The sequence below is a fragment of the Aotus nancymaae genome, unplaced genomic scaffold (genome assembly GCF_030222135.1).
Source record: "Aotus nancymaae isolate 86718 unplaced genomic scaffold, 86718_ANA_hifiasm-v0.15.2.pri h1tg000014l, whole genome shotgun sequence".
In the NCBI taxonomy this organism is placed as follows: domain Eukaryota; kingdom Metazoa; phylum Chordata; class Mammalia; order Primates; family Aotidae; genus Aotus; species Aotus nancymaae.
The window spans coordinates 14124225-14140232 of record NW_026988425.1 but is presented as its reverse complement, the minus strand read 5'-3'; the positions used below and the strand labels follow the sequence as shown (position 1 = coordinate 14140232).

The following is a 16008-nucleotide window of genomic DNA, read 5'->3' as shown; positions in this document are numbered from 1 at the left end:
TTTTTCTTGTGATTTGAAGGAATACCAGCACTGCTTTCACAAGACAAAACAAAAGCTTAAACAAGATCCAAATGCAAAGCAGTTTGATTTTAGTGAGGTGTATATTTTTGGAAAATTTGAAACTTTTCACCGACGCCTTGCCAAGATAATAGACATCTTTACAATCATCAGGACGTATTCAGTCCTGCAAGATTCTACAATTGAAGGGCTGGAAGACATAGTCACTAAATACCAGGTATTGTACTTTAAAGCTATATTTTCTACCATAATCCACAACTAAACTTCAATATTTTATGCAAATAATGGTGTTGAGAATGATTCAAGTCATCAGTTTGTAATGTAATATAAATAACCTCATGTCCTTTAACAATAAAGAAATTAGATTTATTTGAGAATTGTGTAATGGTGCTACTATGTTCATTTCAGGTGTGTGGTTATAAGAATGACTTCCCAATAGTCTAAAATTAATCACCACTAAAAAAGCATTTTCATTAGTAGTACAAGGAAAATGCTTAAATGTAACTTATTATTTTATTTATTCAAGCAAGAAATATTTAATGAAGACTACACTGTGTCAGGCACTAGTTGACACCAGGTATTGCATGGCACTAAATTACTTCTGCATTTAAGTATTTTATTTGGACCCATATTAAAAAATATAAAGGACCTGATTTTATTCTAGATCAGACTTCCCTGATTATTTTGATTTTTAACTGCTTTATCTTGTGATGGTATCTGTGTGACTAACTTTAGTTTTGAAAGTAGGCATGATGACCTAATAACATCTTGAAGATTATAGAAACACGATTTATAAACAATTTGCTTTAAATTCTTAATGTAGACATAGTCAATTTTTTTTCTTTTTTAGGGAACAGTGACACTAAATCTTAAATTTTTTTGGTACTTGAATTTGAAAAGGATCATATAATTAACCACTACTCACTAATTTTTTTTTATTGTACTTTAAGTTCTGGGGTACATATGCAGAACATGCAGGTGCAGGTTTGTTACATAGGTATACACGTGCCATGGTGGTTAGCTGCATCCATCATCCTGTCATCTACATTATGTATTTCTCATAATGCTATCTCTCCCCTAGCCCCCACCACGAACAGTCCCCCGTATGTGATGTTCCCCCCCTGTGTCCATGTGTTCTCATTGTTCAACTCTCACTTATGAGTGAGAACATGTGGTGTTTGGTTTTCTGTTCTTGTGTTAGTTTGCTGAGAACGATGACTTCCAGCTTCATCCATGTCCCTGCAAAGGACATGAACTCATCCTTTTTTATGGCTGCATAGTATTCCATGGTGTATATGTGCCACATTTTCTTTATCCAGTCTAACAGTGACAGGCATTTGGGTTGGTTCCAAGTCTTTGCTATTTACACACTGATTTTTGTACTCTAACAGTTTAGCCTAACATAAGGAATCTTTTTCATTGAGTATACCAAGTTTTGGGAGAGAAAAAGAAAAAGACTTTTATATAGTAGGAAACCTTTAAAGTTTATTGCCACATAATAAGTATGCAAGAAATATCTATCAAGAAAATAATTAAGTAGATTGAACTTGAGTAGTTGGTGTAAAGGTCACAATTAATCATTTCCTATTCAACTTAATAATCTTAAGTGACCATTAAATCCAATCATAGAGCAGGATTTTCTCAAATCCCCAAATCTTTAAATTTACTACATCAAAATGTGGTAATGTAGCTTTTCCATACTTCTTTTAGACATTTTATTATTATTATTTTTCCTAAATCTTTTTATTTTATTTTATTATTATTTTTTATTGTACTTTAAGCTCTGGGATGCATGTGCTCATCCTGCAGGATTGTTGCATAGGTACACATATGCCGTGGTCATTTGCTGTTTCCATCCCCCTGTTGCCCACATCAGACATTTCTCCTAGTGTTATCCCTCCCCAAGCCCCCACCCTCTTTGTCCCTCCCCTCCCCTGGCCCCCCACCTCCTAATCTACCCCAGTGTGAGATGTTTCCCTCCCTGTGTCCATGTGTTCTCATTGTTCATCACCCGTCTATGAGTGAAAATATGCGGTATTTGTTTTTCTGTTCTTGTGTCAGTTTTCTGAGAATGCTGGTTTCCAGATTCATCCCTGCCCCTACAAATATAATACTGTATGTGTGTTTGTGTATTTAAATACACACACACACACACACACACATACACATATACATACACACACATAGAGTGTTATATAAAATGTCTAAAAGAAGCATGGAAAAGCTACTTCTATATGTATATGTATATATATGTGTATATATATATATATATACACACACACTTTTGATTATTTTGATTTTAAGAAATATCAGCACTGTAAATCCTAGGCATTGTATCATTCCATGCATATATATATATATATGTATATAGTGTGTGTGTATATATATATAGTGTGTGTGTATATATATATATAGTGTGTGTGTATATTTTATATAACATTTCATACACACACATATATATAATGTTATATAAAAATATATATATACACACACAATTTCTAAATAGAACTAATTTTGTAGTTATGCAGCATGAAAGAGTAAGTTGTTTTATCTAGTAAACTTGATTCAAAAAGTTATGCCATTTATACACTTTTGTCTATTGAGAGATTTGATGTTTAAATGGAAGTGACTTTGAAGAGGAGATCATAGAAGAAGGGGGCCCAGTATTCTTCATAAAAATTATATGCCTCTGTCAACAATGTGGGCACCTGAGTTTGAGAATGGCTTAGTGCCTGGTTAAGAAGAATCACAGAGTCTTATAGTTCATTATTCAAAGCAAACAAGGCTTCCGATAATAGTATTTTCAAGGAGATGAACTTCCTAGTTTGTACTTTTCTAGTCACAGGCTGCAGCTTTGCAGGACAGTAGAAAGCAATTGATTCTAGAGGGGTTTTAAGTGGTGGATTCTGGTTTGACATTTTTAAGAGATTTGCAGCTTGGAAGATAGTAACTTGTCTGTAGATATAACATAATTATTTTCTTCCTATATTGTTTGTGTTCTGTGAAAGCCTTATTTATTTTCTGAGAAGATTTAAACTTTTCAACAAAATATTTTAGTAAATTCTTCTCTGGGCTTTAAAAAAGTATTTTAGATATGGTTAACAATAAAATTTTAGTAAAAAAAAAACCTTTCCCAATTTTCAGATGTGGTTTTTATTTTATTTTTTCAAAAATACACAAAACATGAAAATGCTTCCCAAGTGACTTCTTTGAATGCAGTATGACTGCCTTATACTGCCTGTAAAATAATAAGCATGAAACAATGCGAGTAAAAAAATAAGCCTTCCTTTAAACGGATTTTTTTTGGCAAATGTTGTATAGGCTCTACATTTAAGGGTCTTATTTAGTTAGGTAATATAAGAATATTGAAATATTATCTAATTTATCTCATAATATTTCAGGGCATTGTGGCAACCATAAAGAAAAAGGAATATAATTTCTTAGACCAGCGGAAAATGGATTTTGACCAAGATTATGAAGAGTTTTGCAAGCAGACTAGTGACCTTCATGTAGGTTGTATAATAAAATTCCTGTTGACAGTCATGTGTTTATTTTTTCCTTTCTGTATAATGCTGTTAATCATTACCCATTCAGAAGGCAGAGGTGTCTTCATCATGGAGGTGACCGATAGCAACCTCAGCCTGTGTTTTGTGATTTCAGATTAATAATTGAAGGCTGTTTTTCATGGATTAAAGGGTCATAAATATAGCTTTGGTTAATGATGTGGATCAGACTTCTACACGTCTTCCACTGAAGTTCTTAGAAAGTTAACTTTCACCTTCTGTTGAACGTTGCGGTGTGATTAGAATATAGACACTTATTTCCATTTGTCACTGTGTAGCAATGATTATGACCAGAGGTGGCTCAGCAAATGGTCAGCAATGTCTGGCAGATTCCAAGGCAGGCCTGCCACTGGCCTTAGAAATGGTGGGACTGCTCAACACCTGGACCCCCTCTTGGTCTTGCAACCCCTTCCTCTCTTCCTTCTTTCCCTGCTCACTGTAGACCAGCCATCATGCCTTGCAGCTAATATGAGCAGTTTATGGCATCAGCAGCTTCTGAGACTGTTTCACAGGACCAGGCAGGCTCCAGATTCCTGCCTCCAGAACTGGGCTAGCCAGTTCTGGTGAGGTACCTGGTCCTGCGCCTCTTAACTGTGAGATCTTGTGCTAGACACCGGCGGGGTAGGATCCGCTGGGTCGTTGGGAATGTTGATTATCAGGAAAGGGGAGTCAGAGAGGGTAAGATGGGGAGACACCAGACAGGTATCTACCATAATGAATATGCATACATTTTTTCATTCCAGTGAGGAGCAAATGTATATCTTTCTGACTAAAAGAGGAACATAGCCACTCTATTTCTTTCCCAGAGTTTTTGGTTTGCATTAAATTTGTGCACTTCAAAGTAAAAGGAGCTCTGGGACACCTTTGGAGGAATGAGTTCAGTGTTAGAATGAGTCGTAAACGAAGCTAGCTAATCCTGTGTGTCAGGCACTTTTCTAAGCACCTGGTATGTGCTAATCCATTTAATAATCATAATAATCCTATAAAGTGGGTGTACTTGTTCCACTCATTTTGCAGAGAGGGAATCTGGGACACAGTGAGATGAAGTGGCTTGCTCAAAGTTACAGACATAACGGGGTGAAACCTAGGCATTCTGGCTTTAGAATTCAACTTTTTAACCATTGTGCCACGCAGCAGATGGGAAGGGAGAGTGCCTGTAATAATTTAAGCAATGACTTCTTTTGGGGGCAGATTCAGACATAAGGACAGTGGATCTTGGTCTCTTTTTGTTAGAAACTGATGGATAATGGCAGATTCTGATGTTCACCTGTGTTTCCCAGCAGTGTTTGACCACGTGGTACTAATGTAACTTATATGTGGAACATAGATGGTGAGCACCTTGAATGCAGGGATTATGTTTTATTCTCATATATTAATAAGAAGATGTAGATTTATTGCAATGAAACAAACATTTGCTATACAGCAATTATGTATAGGCTTCTATGCTGTAGGTTATGAATACAGAAATAAATAAGTAGATTTGCTCTAGCAGCTCATAGTGAGATAGGAGGCAGGCGGTGAAATGCTTAAAATAAGAACAGAGTAATGAATGTAGCATTAAAAAAGGGCAGATGGGGCTAAAATGGCTAGTTATGAAAGAATACTATTCTGATATTATGCCAAAAAGTCAGGATTCAAAAATAAAGAGATATAGCTCAAGTCCTACAGAAGTGTATAGGGAGATCAGGTCTGCAAAGCATTACGTAGAATCTGATCTTGTGAACCAAGGAAAAGATAATCTGATACTTCTGCTTGGCTGGGGTTAGGAAAGCTTCAGAGAGGAGGCTGTGCTTGATGCTGGAAAGATGTTTGTGTGGTTTTACTTTCCATAGTTTCAGTTACCCACGATCAACTGTGGTCTGAAAATAGGTGAGTATTAGTACAAAAAGATGTTTTGAGAGAGAGAGGGGGCACATTCACACAACTTTTATTACAGTATGTTGTTAAAATTGTGCTAGTTTATTATTAGTTATTGTTGCTAATCTCTTACTGTGCCTATTTTGTGAATTAAACATTATTATGTTTGTATGTATGTATAGGGAAAATCATGGTATATAGGGTTTGGTGCTATCTTTCGTTTCAGTCACTCACTGGGGGTTTTGGAACATTCCTGAGGATAAAAGGGGACTACTGTATTAGTTCCCGTTCTACTCAGCCTTCTTAAAAGAAATTCAACACTATTATCTGTCTTGTCTTCCATCTAAAAATTGTTCACTTCTGACTTTTTTGCCGATGAGTTTTTCTTTTACTTAGATTTTATTCCTTTGTCCATTCTCTTTGTCTTAACTAATTGTTCTGCAGTCTCTCCTTTAAATACTCACCCACTCTTATGAATTCAGCCCTCGTCTTGATAAAACTGTGGCAAAAATACTTACCTTCCCATGACTCTGGATGGAGTGAGGGTGGTGAAGAGTCCAGGAGTCTTGGAGAGACTCAGCAACTGTAGCATCTCCAGTGAAAGACTCCTGAGTGACTTGGATCAGGATGATGTCCATGGCTCCCCGTCAAAGGGATCAGAGCCTGGAATCCTCTCCAGATTTAGGGTTCATGCTGGTCATGAACTTTGACCATAACAGGTCAAAGAAGGCAGCATGTTGGAACCAAGTGGGCTGTTGGAAGTCTAGAAGCATGCTGATCCCAGCAGATGGAGAAGGCACTGCTTAGTAAAGGATGCGTGTTGAGTGGCAAGCTGAGTTAAAGGAAAACTGAGTAGGAGCTGAGACCCCAGAACTAATGGGAAGATAAGTGTGAAGATTCCATAACCCAGACCCCACAGACTGTAAGATTGGACCAAGGCTCAGAACAAGAAAATTAATTCTAGGTCATACATGTTCACAGACAGTTCAGGCCAGGCTTTTGCGAAGCCATAGGGTAAAAAGGTAAGAGAAACCAGGTAACAGTGTTAGGGCTCAGTAGAGATTTGCTGGTGTGTGAAGGAGAGGGAGGCAGTGGAAGGGTTATAAATGTTTTGGTTTTGCATAATTTATACATAGAAATTTTTTATTTAGTGAAAACATTTAGATACTCATTTAGGTAGGCTAGCTGTACTGTTTTTTTAATACAGGAACATTTTTTCATCCTAAGATGTGGATGTAGCAGAAGAAATAATGTCACTTTAAAAATACATATACTTCCAGTAGAAGTAGCCGGAACGATTGAGGGCAAGGAAGTATTGTAATAGGCTTCCAGATCCTTCAGTTTTGGAGCTTTGTTGGATCGGGCAGGAGGTTTGCAGCTTAGCCATCCCCTACCCACCAATAGCTCCATCTCAGAATGAGATTAATCAAAGAGTAAAAATTGTTCTAAAAGCATTAAAGGTGAAACGTGTTGTAAAAAGAATGATTTAAATATCAAAGATTTAAAAATCCCTTTCATGAACCCCTCAAATATGTTTTCTGAAACGATCTTTATGGGTTCTCCTGAGAACATTACACATCTTATACTATTATGTAACTTTGACCCTCCCTCCAAAAAATTGCCCCAAAACACTAAGCACAACTTATTCTTTGTGCATCCTAAGACTTAGTGCAGAGCTATAATTAAAATCTAAATTTGTTTAAATAAAACATAGAAAAATTATTTCCTTATTTTATATTCCATGCTTCAAGGCAAAGTCAGCAACTTTTTTTCAACTTACCAGTCAGAAGTTTTAAGTCTTTGCCAACTTGAAGAGACATTAATTGATGTAGTATTAAAATGAGGAGACTAGTTTGATATGCAATAAAAATTAGTACTAAATGGGTTTGATTTCAGATAATGTGAGGTCAGAAGTAACATGGTAAGACAACCAGTTGGCAATATCCAGACCACCATTTTCTTTTTTTTTTTGAGACAGGGTCTCGCTCTGTCACCCAGGCTGGAGTGCTGTGGTAAGATCTTGGCTCACTGCAGCCTCGACCTGCTGGGCTCAAACGATCATCCCACCTCAGCCTCCTGAGTAGCTGAGACTACAGGTGCATGCCACCATGCCCAGCTAAATTTTGTATTTTTCGTAGAGACAGGATTTTGGCATGTTGCCTAGACTGGTTTCAAACTTCTGGGCTCAAGGGATCTGCCCCCGTTGGCCTCCCAATGTGCTGGGATTAAAGGTGTGAGCCACTGTACCTGGCCTACTATTTCTTAAAAGAGCAATGGTTGGATTATATACATATAATATACACACACATATAATCCACATATGTAGAATCCACATATATATAAAATCCGTATGTCTATAATTTATATATATATAACATCCTTATATATTATTCAACACATGCACATATGTAATTCACATATATATTAAATCCATATATCTATAATTTTTATATAATATCCATATATAATCATATATAAATATATATGATCTGTATCTCTATATATGATTTATATATGTACATATAAAAATAGCTGAGACTCTCTTTCCTTTAATTGCAAGTTTAAGCCATTTACATTAACTGTGGTTTCTAGTATAGTTAGAATTAATTCTACAATCTATTTTGAATTTTCAATGAGGTGAGCTTTTTTCTTTGACTTTTTCTGTTTTATATTTTGTTGATTAAATTTTGTTGTTCTCTTTATTCCTCCTCTACTTATACTTTTAATGTTGTATTCATGTTTTTAGTGGCTTTAGCATATATACCTGACTTTAAAAAGTTTAAAATTAATTGTTTTATCAGCCTACCTCTCATTCATGCTATGGTTGTCTTGAATTTTATTTTTGCTGTTAAACTTTTTATACTTGTTGTTACTAATAATTATTTAGATTTAGCAACATGTTTACAGATTGCTTTGCTTATTATTACATCTCATTAGTACTCTAATTGTATCTTTCCCTCTTTTTGGGTTCATTATCATTCTTTTTTCATTTTTTGAGATGGAGTTTCACTCTTGTTACCCAGGCTGGAGTGCAATGGCACGATCTTGGCTCACAGCAACCTCCACCTCCTGGGTTCAAGCAATTCTCCTGCCTCAGCCTCCCGAGTAGCTGGGACTACAGGCGTGCGCCACCATGCCCAGCTAATTTTTGTATTTTTAGTAGAGATGGGGTTTCATCGTGTTGACCAGGATGGTCTCAATCTTTTGACCTCGTGATCTCCTGCCTCGGCCTCTCAAAAGAAGTATATCTTTTAGTTTTATTTTAGTAAGAGTCTGTTAATGGCAAACTCTTCCAGTCTTTACCCCCAAATGCCTATAAAGTTGCCCTCAATCTTGAATATTAGTCTTGTTTTACATGTGATTTTAGTTTGGATGTTATTTTCCTTCAACAGTCAGAAGACCTTTTTTTGTTAATTTTTGGCATCTATTGTTCTGAATGAGGTATTTGTTATCAAATAGTGATTTCTTTATAGATTATTTGATTTCCCCCTTTTGTGATTTTAATATTATTTTTCTCTTTTAATAGTAATATTATTTTTTGCTTGTAATATTGTTTTTCTCTTTACCTTTGGAAACTCTATGTGAGTTATAGGTGTGGTTAAAAAATATTTCTCTTGTTCAGAATTTGGTGTGCTTCCTCCATTTGAGGACTAAGTCTTTTTATAACTGTGGAAAATACTCAGCCTTTATCACTTTAAATACCTTCTTCTTTCAGGATTTCCAATAGACAAGCTATATGTTACATCTTCTTTTTATATCTTCCATGTTTGTTAACATCTTTTTTTTTTTGGTATTTTTCCATTTCTTTATTTCTCTGCTATACTTTGAGTGATTTTATTTGAGAACTGTCTTGCCGTTCATCATTTTTCTTTTCAGGTGTATATAATTTGCATCTATTATATTTTGAATTGTAAGTATGTTCCCCTGTATATGTGTAAGTTTTATTTTTAAATATCTGAGTGCTCTTATTTAATATCGTGCTGTTCTTTCTATGGTTTCTGTTTCTTCTTTACTCTTTAACAACTTTAAATATATTTATTTCATAGTCTCCTTCAGACTGCTATATCATTTCTAGTACTTGGTTACTAATTATGTTTGTGCATTCTGCTCCTCCTCTGTCAAAGATCATTTTCTTATGGGGTTTTCAAAAACCTTTTGAGCTTCTTTAGAAGTTATGTATTTATTTTTTTTTCTGGTAGGAATCTTTTGGCCCTGGCCTTTCAAAGTGTTTCTATAGAGTGGCTTTTCATGAATTCTGCTGGGGTCTTAGTGGTTTTACCTTCCCAGATGAACTTTTATGTCAATGTCTTGGGTTATATCCCTTTCATTTCATGTGTAGTTTAAACTTAGACCCCTTATCTAGGTGTGGCACAGATGTGGGATTTCAGTTCCTCTAGGGCAGGGGCCAGCAAACTATGGCCAAGAGCCAAAGAGTGCTTTGCCCATTTATTTGTACACTGTCTATGGGTGCTTTGGCATTACAGTGGTAGAAGTGAGTAGCTGTGGTGAGAAAGTACAAGAACTCTATTGTAGGGTGACTTTTTCCCACCTATTCAAGGGTTTGGGCAGATGTCAAGCCTCTTTGCAGCTTCCCCAACTTGTGATTCAATTCCCTTTGCGTGTACTGGGCAGCGCTTCAAAGATCCCGGCTTTCCACAGGATCTGTTGAGAGTGTTAGGACCCTATAGCCCTTCTCTCCATATTGTGATAAAGCCCCGCTGCCACCCCCCAGGCTCTGTGTCTGGCCTAATACCCATGGAAGCTGCTGTGGTGCCAGCTCCCATGGCTGCCCTGGCTTTCAAGTCTCTCTTTGCTTCTGGGCATTTTTCTTCTTTTAAGCTCATTCAATTTTCAGTTACATTTTCTTCCATATCATATGTGTTTACACAGAATGGAAAGTTCCTTTATCTTGTTACTAAACAGGAAATTCCCAATTCTATTTTATTGTTCATCATTAGATTTTATTCTGTTTTAGAATGACTTGCAGAAGTTCATGGATGTTACATTTGAAAAGATTCAAAACACAAATCAAGCTCTAAGAATGTTGAAGAAATTTGAAAGGTAAAAGTTTCAAGAAATTTTCTATTACCTAAAATTGGGATAGTTTAGCTTTTATTGTTGTTATTACTATTATTATTATTTCATATTCCATTGGAAAGAAAAACCTCTCGACAATTTGAGGTCATAGTTTTTAAGTTTTTCAGAGGATTAATCCTCTTAAGGATTGAGGATTTACTTTATTTCTGGAAATAGAGAATGCTCTTAGCTTTGAAGTACCTTGTGACTGCCTATAGTAATATTTCCTAATGTATAGGCAATTTGAAAAAAGCCTTTCCAAGTAAATAGTTTTGCCTACATTTTATGGATGAGTTTTATTTTTATTCTTTCAATATTCCACAGAAATATCTCACTCTTCATTAGCATTTGTTTTAAAATAAATATTAATGAGATTACCAGATATTTTTATTGTGTATTTATTTTATTTTATTCCATTAATTCAAGCTTTTAACTATTTAAAAAAAAATCAGATTGAATATACCTAATCTTGGTATTGATGACAAATATCGACTTGTCCTTGAGAACTATGGGGCTGACATTGATACGATTTCAAAGCTGTATACAAAGCAGAAATATGATCCTCCTCTGGCTCGAAACCAGCCTCCCATCGCTGGGAAGATCCTGTGGGCCCGCCAGCTCTTCCATAGGATTCAGCAGCCCATGCAGCTTTTCCAGCAGCACCCAACTGTGCTAAGCACGGCAGAAGCCAAACCTATAATTCGCAGTTACAACAGGATGGGCAAAGTCCTCCTGGAGTTTGAGGTCCTCTTCCACAGGGCGTGGCTTCGGCAGGTAAGTCCCTACATTTATACTCTTCCCATTGTTGGAATCATGGGAACCCCTTCTTAGCATTTGAGTGTTATTTCTGTAGAAAGCTGGATTTGTAGGTATTTTGTAAGGTAGTTGGGTTGAATCTAAGCAATCAAAGAGTGTAATATGTCCACAAAGAAAAGTAATTATTAAATTTGAAAAAAAAGAACCACAAACCAGGTAACAAAACCCCATTTTTATTTAATATGTAAACTCCAAAGTGTAAATTAGAAAGTGTAATTTACAAACTCCGAAGTGAGAAGATCTTGTTTATTGGTTCATATGCCCAATCTATTAGGATAGCTTCCTTTTTAAAATTCAGTCAGATCCAGCCAGGTGCGGGGCCTCTGACTCATGCCTGTAATCTCAGCACTTTGGGAGGCTGAGACGGGTGAATCATGAGGTCAAGAGATTGAGACCATCCCGGTCAACATGGTGAAACCCCATCTCTACTAAAAATACAAAAATTAGCCGAGTATGGTGGCAAGCGCTTGTAGTCCCAGCTACTTGGGAGGCTGAGGGGGAAGAACTGCTTGAACCCAGGAGGCGGAGGTTGCAGTGAGCTGAGATTGTGCCACTGCACTCCACCCTGGTGACAGAGCAAGACTCCATCTAAAAAACAAAATCAGTCAGATCCTAAATGTGTCATTAAACACCAGTGCATCTGTTAAACAAAGTCTTAAATTTTCTTTGGTTGTACAACTGGTAACCACAGCATATCCTACCAATACATGTATTTCTTTGTAGGTTGGCAGGATGTGATGTCTCCATAGCTGTGTTTCTTGTTTTTCTAGATAACTAAAAACTGAGTTTAGGAGGTTTTATGAAACTTATATTTGGGAAGAATAATAGAATAGGCATGAAGGTATCAGGTAGCTAAATGGTTTTTGAGATCACCACTGTTACAATGTCTACTTATTTATCAGTGTGAGAGTCATAACCAAAAGGTGTTTTTTTGAGATGTAGTTTCACTTTTGTTGCCCAGGCTAGAGTGCAATGGCATGATTTTGGCTCACTGCAATCTCCGCCTCCTGGGTTCAAGTAATTCTCCTGCCTCAGCCTCCCGAGTAACTGGGATTACAGGCATGCACCACCATGCCCAGTCAATTTTGTATTTTTAGTAGAGATGGGGTTTCTCCATGTTGGTCAGGCTGGTCTCGAACTCCTGACCTCCAGCGATCAGCCTGCCTTGGCCTCCCAAAGTGCTGGGATTATAGGCATGAGCTACTGTGCCCTGCCTGACCAAAAGGTTTGATTGAATTCACTGCCCAACATCAACACCAAGAACCTGAAGGCTGTTTTATGAGAATGGATTTAGGAGAAGAGTCAGTGATCTTATTGCCCTTAGTTTAGGAAGCTCAAATCCATGGAAGAACACTTAATGATCCTTATTCCCAGAGACAGCTGAACTAGATACTCTGTAAGCATTGTACTTTCTAATAGCAATAATGTTGGTTTCTTCCCACAGATTGAAGAAATTCATGTAGGTCTTGAGGCTTCATTATTGGTGAAGGCTCCAGGCACAGGGGAATTGTTTGTAAACTTTGATCCTCAGATATTAATCTTATTTAGAGAAACAGAGTGCATGTCCCAGATGGGTCTGGAAGTCTCACCATTGGCAGCTTCCCTCTTCCAGAAGCGAGACAGATACAAAAGGAACTTCAGTAACATGAAGGTATACTACTTTCATTTTTTTCCCCTATTCTTGGATAGCTCTAGAATGTATTGTCAAAAAATATGGTGATGTGTCATATTCAAGGGGCAGAAAGTGGCCAGGATGAATAGAGTGACTGAGGGGACAGTGCCATGGGATGTGGCTGCAGAGTTGACTGGGGCCAGGCTGTGACAGGTCTTGCAGGCCAAGATGAGAAGTTTGGGTTTTATTTTGAGTGTACCAGGAAACCACTAGAGGATTTTGAGCCACCGAAAAAGGCATGATGTCTTTTATAATAAAAGTTATTCTTACTGCTGGGTGGACAATGGATGTTAAGAGGGACAGTGGTATCAGTGGGAAGCCAGTTTGTGAAGTGTTGCACTGGCCCAGGATGAAGATGACAGCTTGAACTAGGATGGCAGCAGAGTTGTTCAGAGAATTTAGAGTTATGTCAACACGCAGGTTATGAGAGAACTCAGGAATAATTCCTGTGCTTTTGGTGTGAGCAAGTCAATGAATTAAAGTAGGGCTACCGTGGGGTGCTGTGTAGGTTGCATTCTTTACAAGTTGTGCAATAATATGTGGGGGCCCTGAATGTAAGTTCAGTTTATGGAGATGGCAAAAACTGGAACTAGTTTATTTTAGGCAGCAGGAGAGAATCAATAGTTCCCATTTAAGTACAAGATAGTTTTCAGACAGCCAAGTGGCAATGTTGTCCATGCAGTTGGCTATGTAAGTCTGGAGTTCAGTGGAGAAGCCGAAGTTGAAACATGCTTTTGAGAGTTATCAGAATATAGTTGCTATTTAATGTCATTGTCCTAGATGAGATCTCTTAGGGGAGAGAATACACACAGAGAATAATGGAGGGCCACTGGACCAAGCATTGGGTTGTTCCAATATTAACAGGTCTGATAGAAGAGGACAGATGTGCAAATACAACAAAGGATTGACTTTTGAGCTGGGAGGAGACCAAGTGTCAAGAAAGCCAAGGATGGCCGGGCGCGGTGGCTCGTGCCTGTAATCCCACCACTGTGGGAGGCTGGGGTGGGCAGATCACCTGAGGTCAGGAGTTTGAGACCAGCCTGGCTAGCATGGTGAAACCCTGTCTCTACTGAAAATACAAAAATTAGCTGGGCATGGTGGCACCTCGCTGTAGTCCTAGCTACTGGGAAGGCAGAGGTTGCAGTGAGCCGAGATTGTGCCCTTGCCCTCCAGCCTGGGTGACAGAGTGAGAGTCAAAGGTAGGAAGGAAGGGAGGGAGGGAGGGAGGGAGGAAGGAAGGAAGGAAGGAAAAGGAGGCCAAAGGGCCAAGGGTAAGAAAAGGGTGCTGAGAGAGGGACTGGTCACCAGTGACAAATGCTGCTGCCCAAAGGGTGAAAAAGGTGAGGTTAGAGATGCTGCCATGGGAGCTGACAATATGGAAACCATTGTTAAAATTTCATAGTGGTTAACATCACGTGACAATACTAAGTCCATGCACTTGCATTGTACTTTACATTTAAAGCCATCTTCATGCTCATTATTTCATTTGCTCTTTTCTACCACCATATTAGATAACTAGGACAGAATACTATTATTTTGTTTTATAGATGACAAAACTGTGGCTGAGAGAAGATAAATGATTTATTTTTATTTTATAATTTTTATTTTTAATTGTGCTTTAGGTTCTGGGGTGCATGTGCAGATTGTGCAGGATTGTTGCATAGGTACATAGATGGCAAGGTGGTTTACCACCTTCATCCCCCCATCACCTGTATCTGGTATTTCTCCCCACATTATCCTTCCCCCCCCAGCCCCCCAAGCTGACCACAGTGTGTGATGCTCCCCTCCCTATGTCTACATGTGTTCTCATTGTTCAACATCTGCCTATGAGTGAGAACATGTGGTGTTTGGTTTTCTGTTCTTGTGTCAGTTTGCTGAGAATGATGGTTTCCAGATTCATCCATGTCCCTATGAAAGACTTGAACTCATTGTTTTTTATGGCTCTGTAGTATTCCATGGTGTATATGTGCCACATTTTCTTCATCCAGTCTATCGTTGATGGACATTTGGGTTGGTTCCAAGTCTTTGCTATTGTAAACAGTGCCACAATGAACATATGTGTGCATGTGTCTTTATAATAGAACACTTTATAATTCTTTGGGTATATACCCAATGATGGGATTGCTGGGTCAAATGGAATTTCTATTTCTAGGTCCTTGAGGAATCATCACACTGTCTTCCACAATGGGTGCACTAATTTACACTCCCACCAACAGTATAAAAGTGTTCCTATTTCTCCACGTCCTCTCCAGCATCTGTTGTCTCCAGATTTTTTAATGATCGCCATTCTAACTGGCGTGAGATGGTATCTCAATGTGATTTTTATTTGCATTTCTCTAATGACCAGTGATGATGAGCATTTTTTCATATGTTTGTTGGCCTCATAGATGTCTTCTTTTGAAAAGTGTCTGTTCATGTCCTTTGCCCACTTTTGAATGGGTTTGTTTGTTTTTTTCCTTGTAAATCTGTTTTAGTTCTTTGTAGATTCCAGATATTAGCCCTTTGCCAGATGAGTAGATTGTAAAAATGTTTCCCCATTCTGTTGGTTGCTGGTTCACTCTAGTGATTGCTTCTTTTGCTATACAGAAGCTCTGGAGTTTAATTAGATTCCATTTGTCTATTTTGGCTTTTGTTGCCAGTGCCTTTGGTGTTTTAGTCATGAAGTCCTTGCCTATGCCTATGTCCTGAATGGTTTTGCCTAGGTTTTCTTCTAGGGTTTTTATGGTGTTAGGTCTTATGTTTAGATCTTTAATCCATCTGGAGTTAATTTTAGTGTAGGGTGTCAGAAAGGGGTCCAGTTTCTGCATTCTGCACATGGCTAGCCAGTTTTCCCAACACCATTTATTAAACAGGGAATCCTTTCCCCATTGCTTGTTTTTGTCATGTTTGTCAAAGATCAGGTGATTGTAGATGTGTGGTATTGCTTCTGAGGCCTCTGTTCTGTTCCATTGGTCTTTGTCTCTGTTTTGGTACCAGTAACATGCTGTTTTGATTACTGTGGCCTAG

At 37.8% G+C, this 16008-nt stretch overlaps 1 protein-coding gene across 1 annotated transcript in view; it reads left to right on the top strand.

Annotated features, from left to right (window-relative positions):
* Positions 1-16008, top strand: part of DNAH5 (dynein axonemal heavy chain 5) — a 373821-nt gene that overhangs the window by 116386 nt on the left and 241427 nt on the right. The window contains exons 11-15 of the mRNA XM_064375875.1: positions 20-235; positions 3420-3527; positions 10414-10499; positions 10967-11288; positions 12775-12981. Coding sequence (XP_064231945.1) covers positions 20-235; positions 3420-3527; positions 10414-10499; positions 10967-11288; positions 12775-12981 — 939 coding nt within the window. The remainder of the gene's footprint in view (positions 1-19; positions 236-3419; positions 3528-10413; positions 10500-10966; positions 11289-12774; positions 12982-16008) is intronic.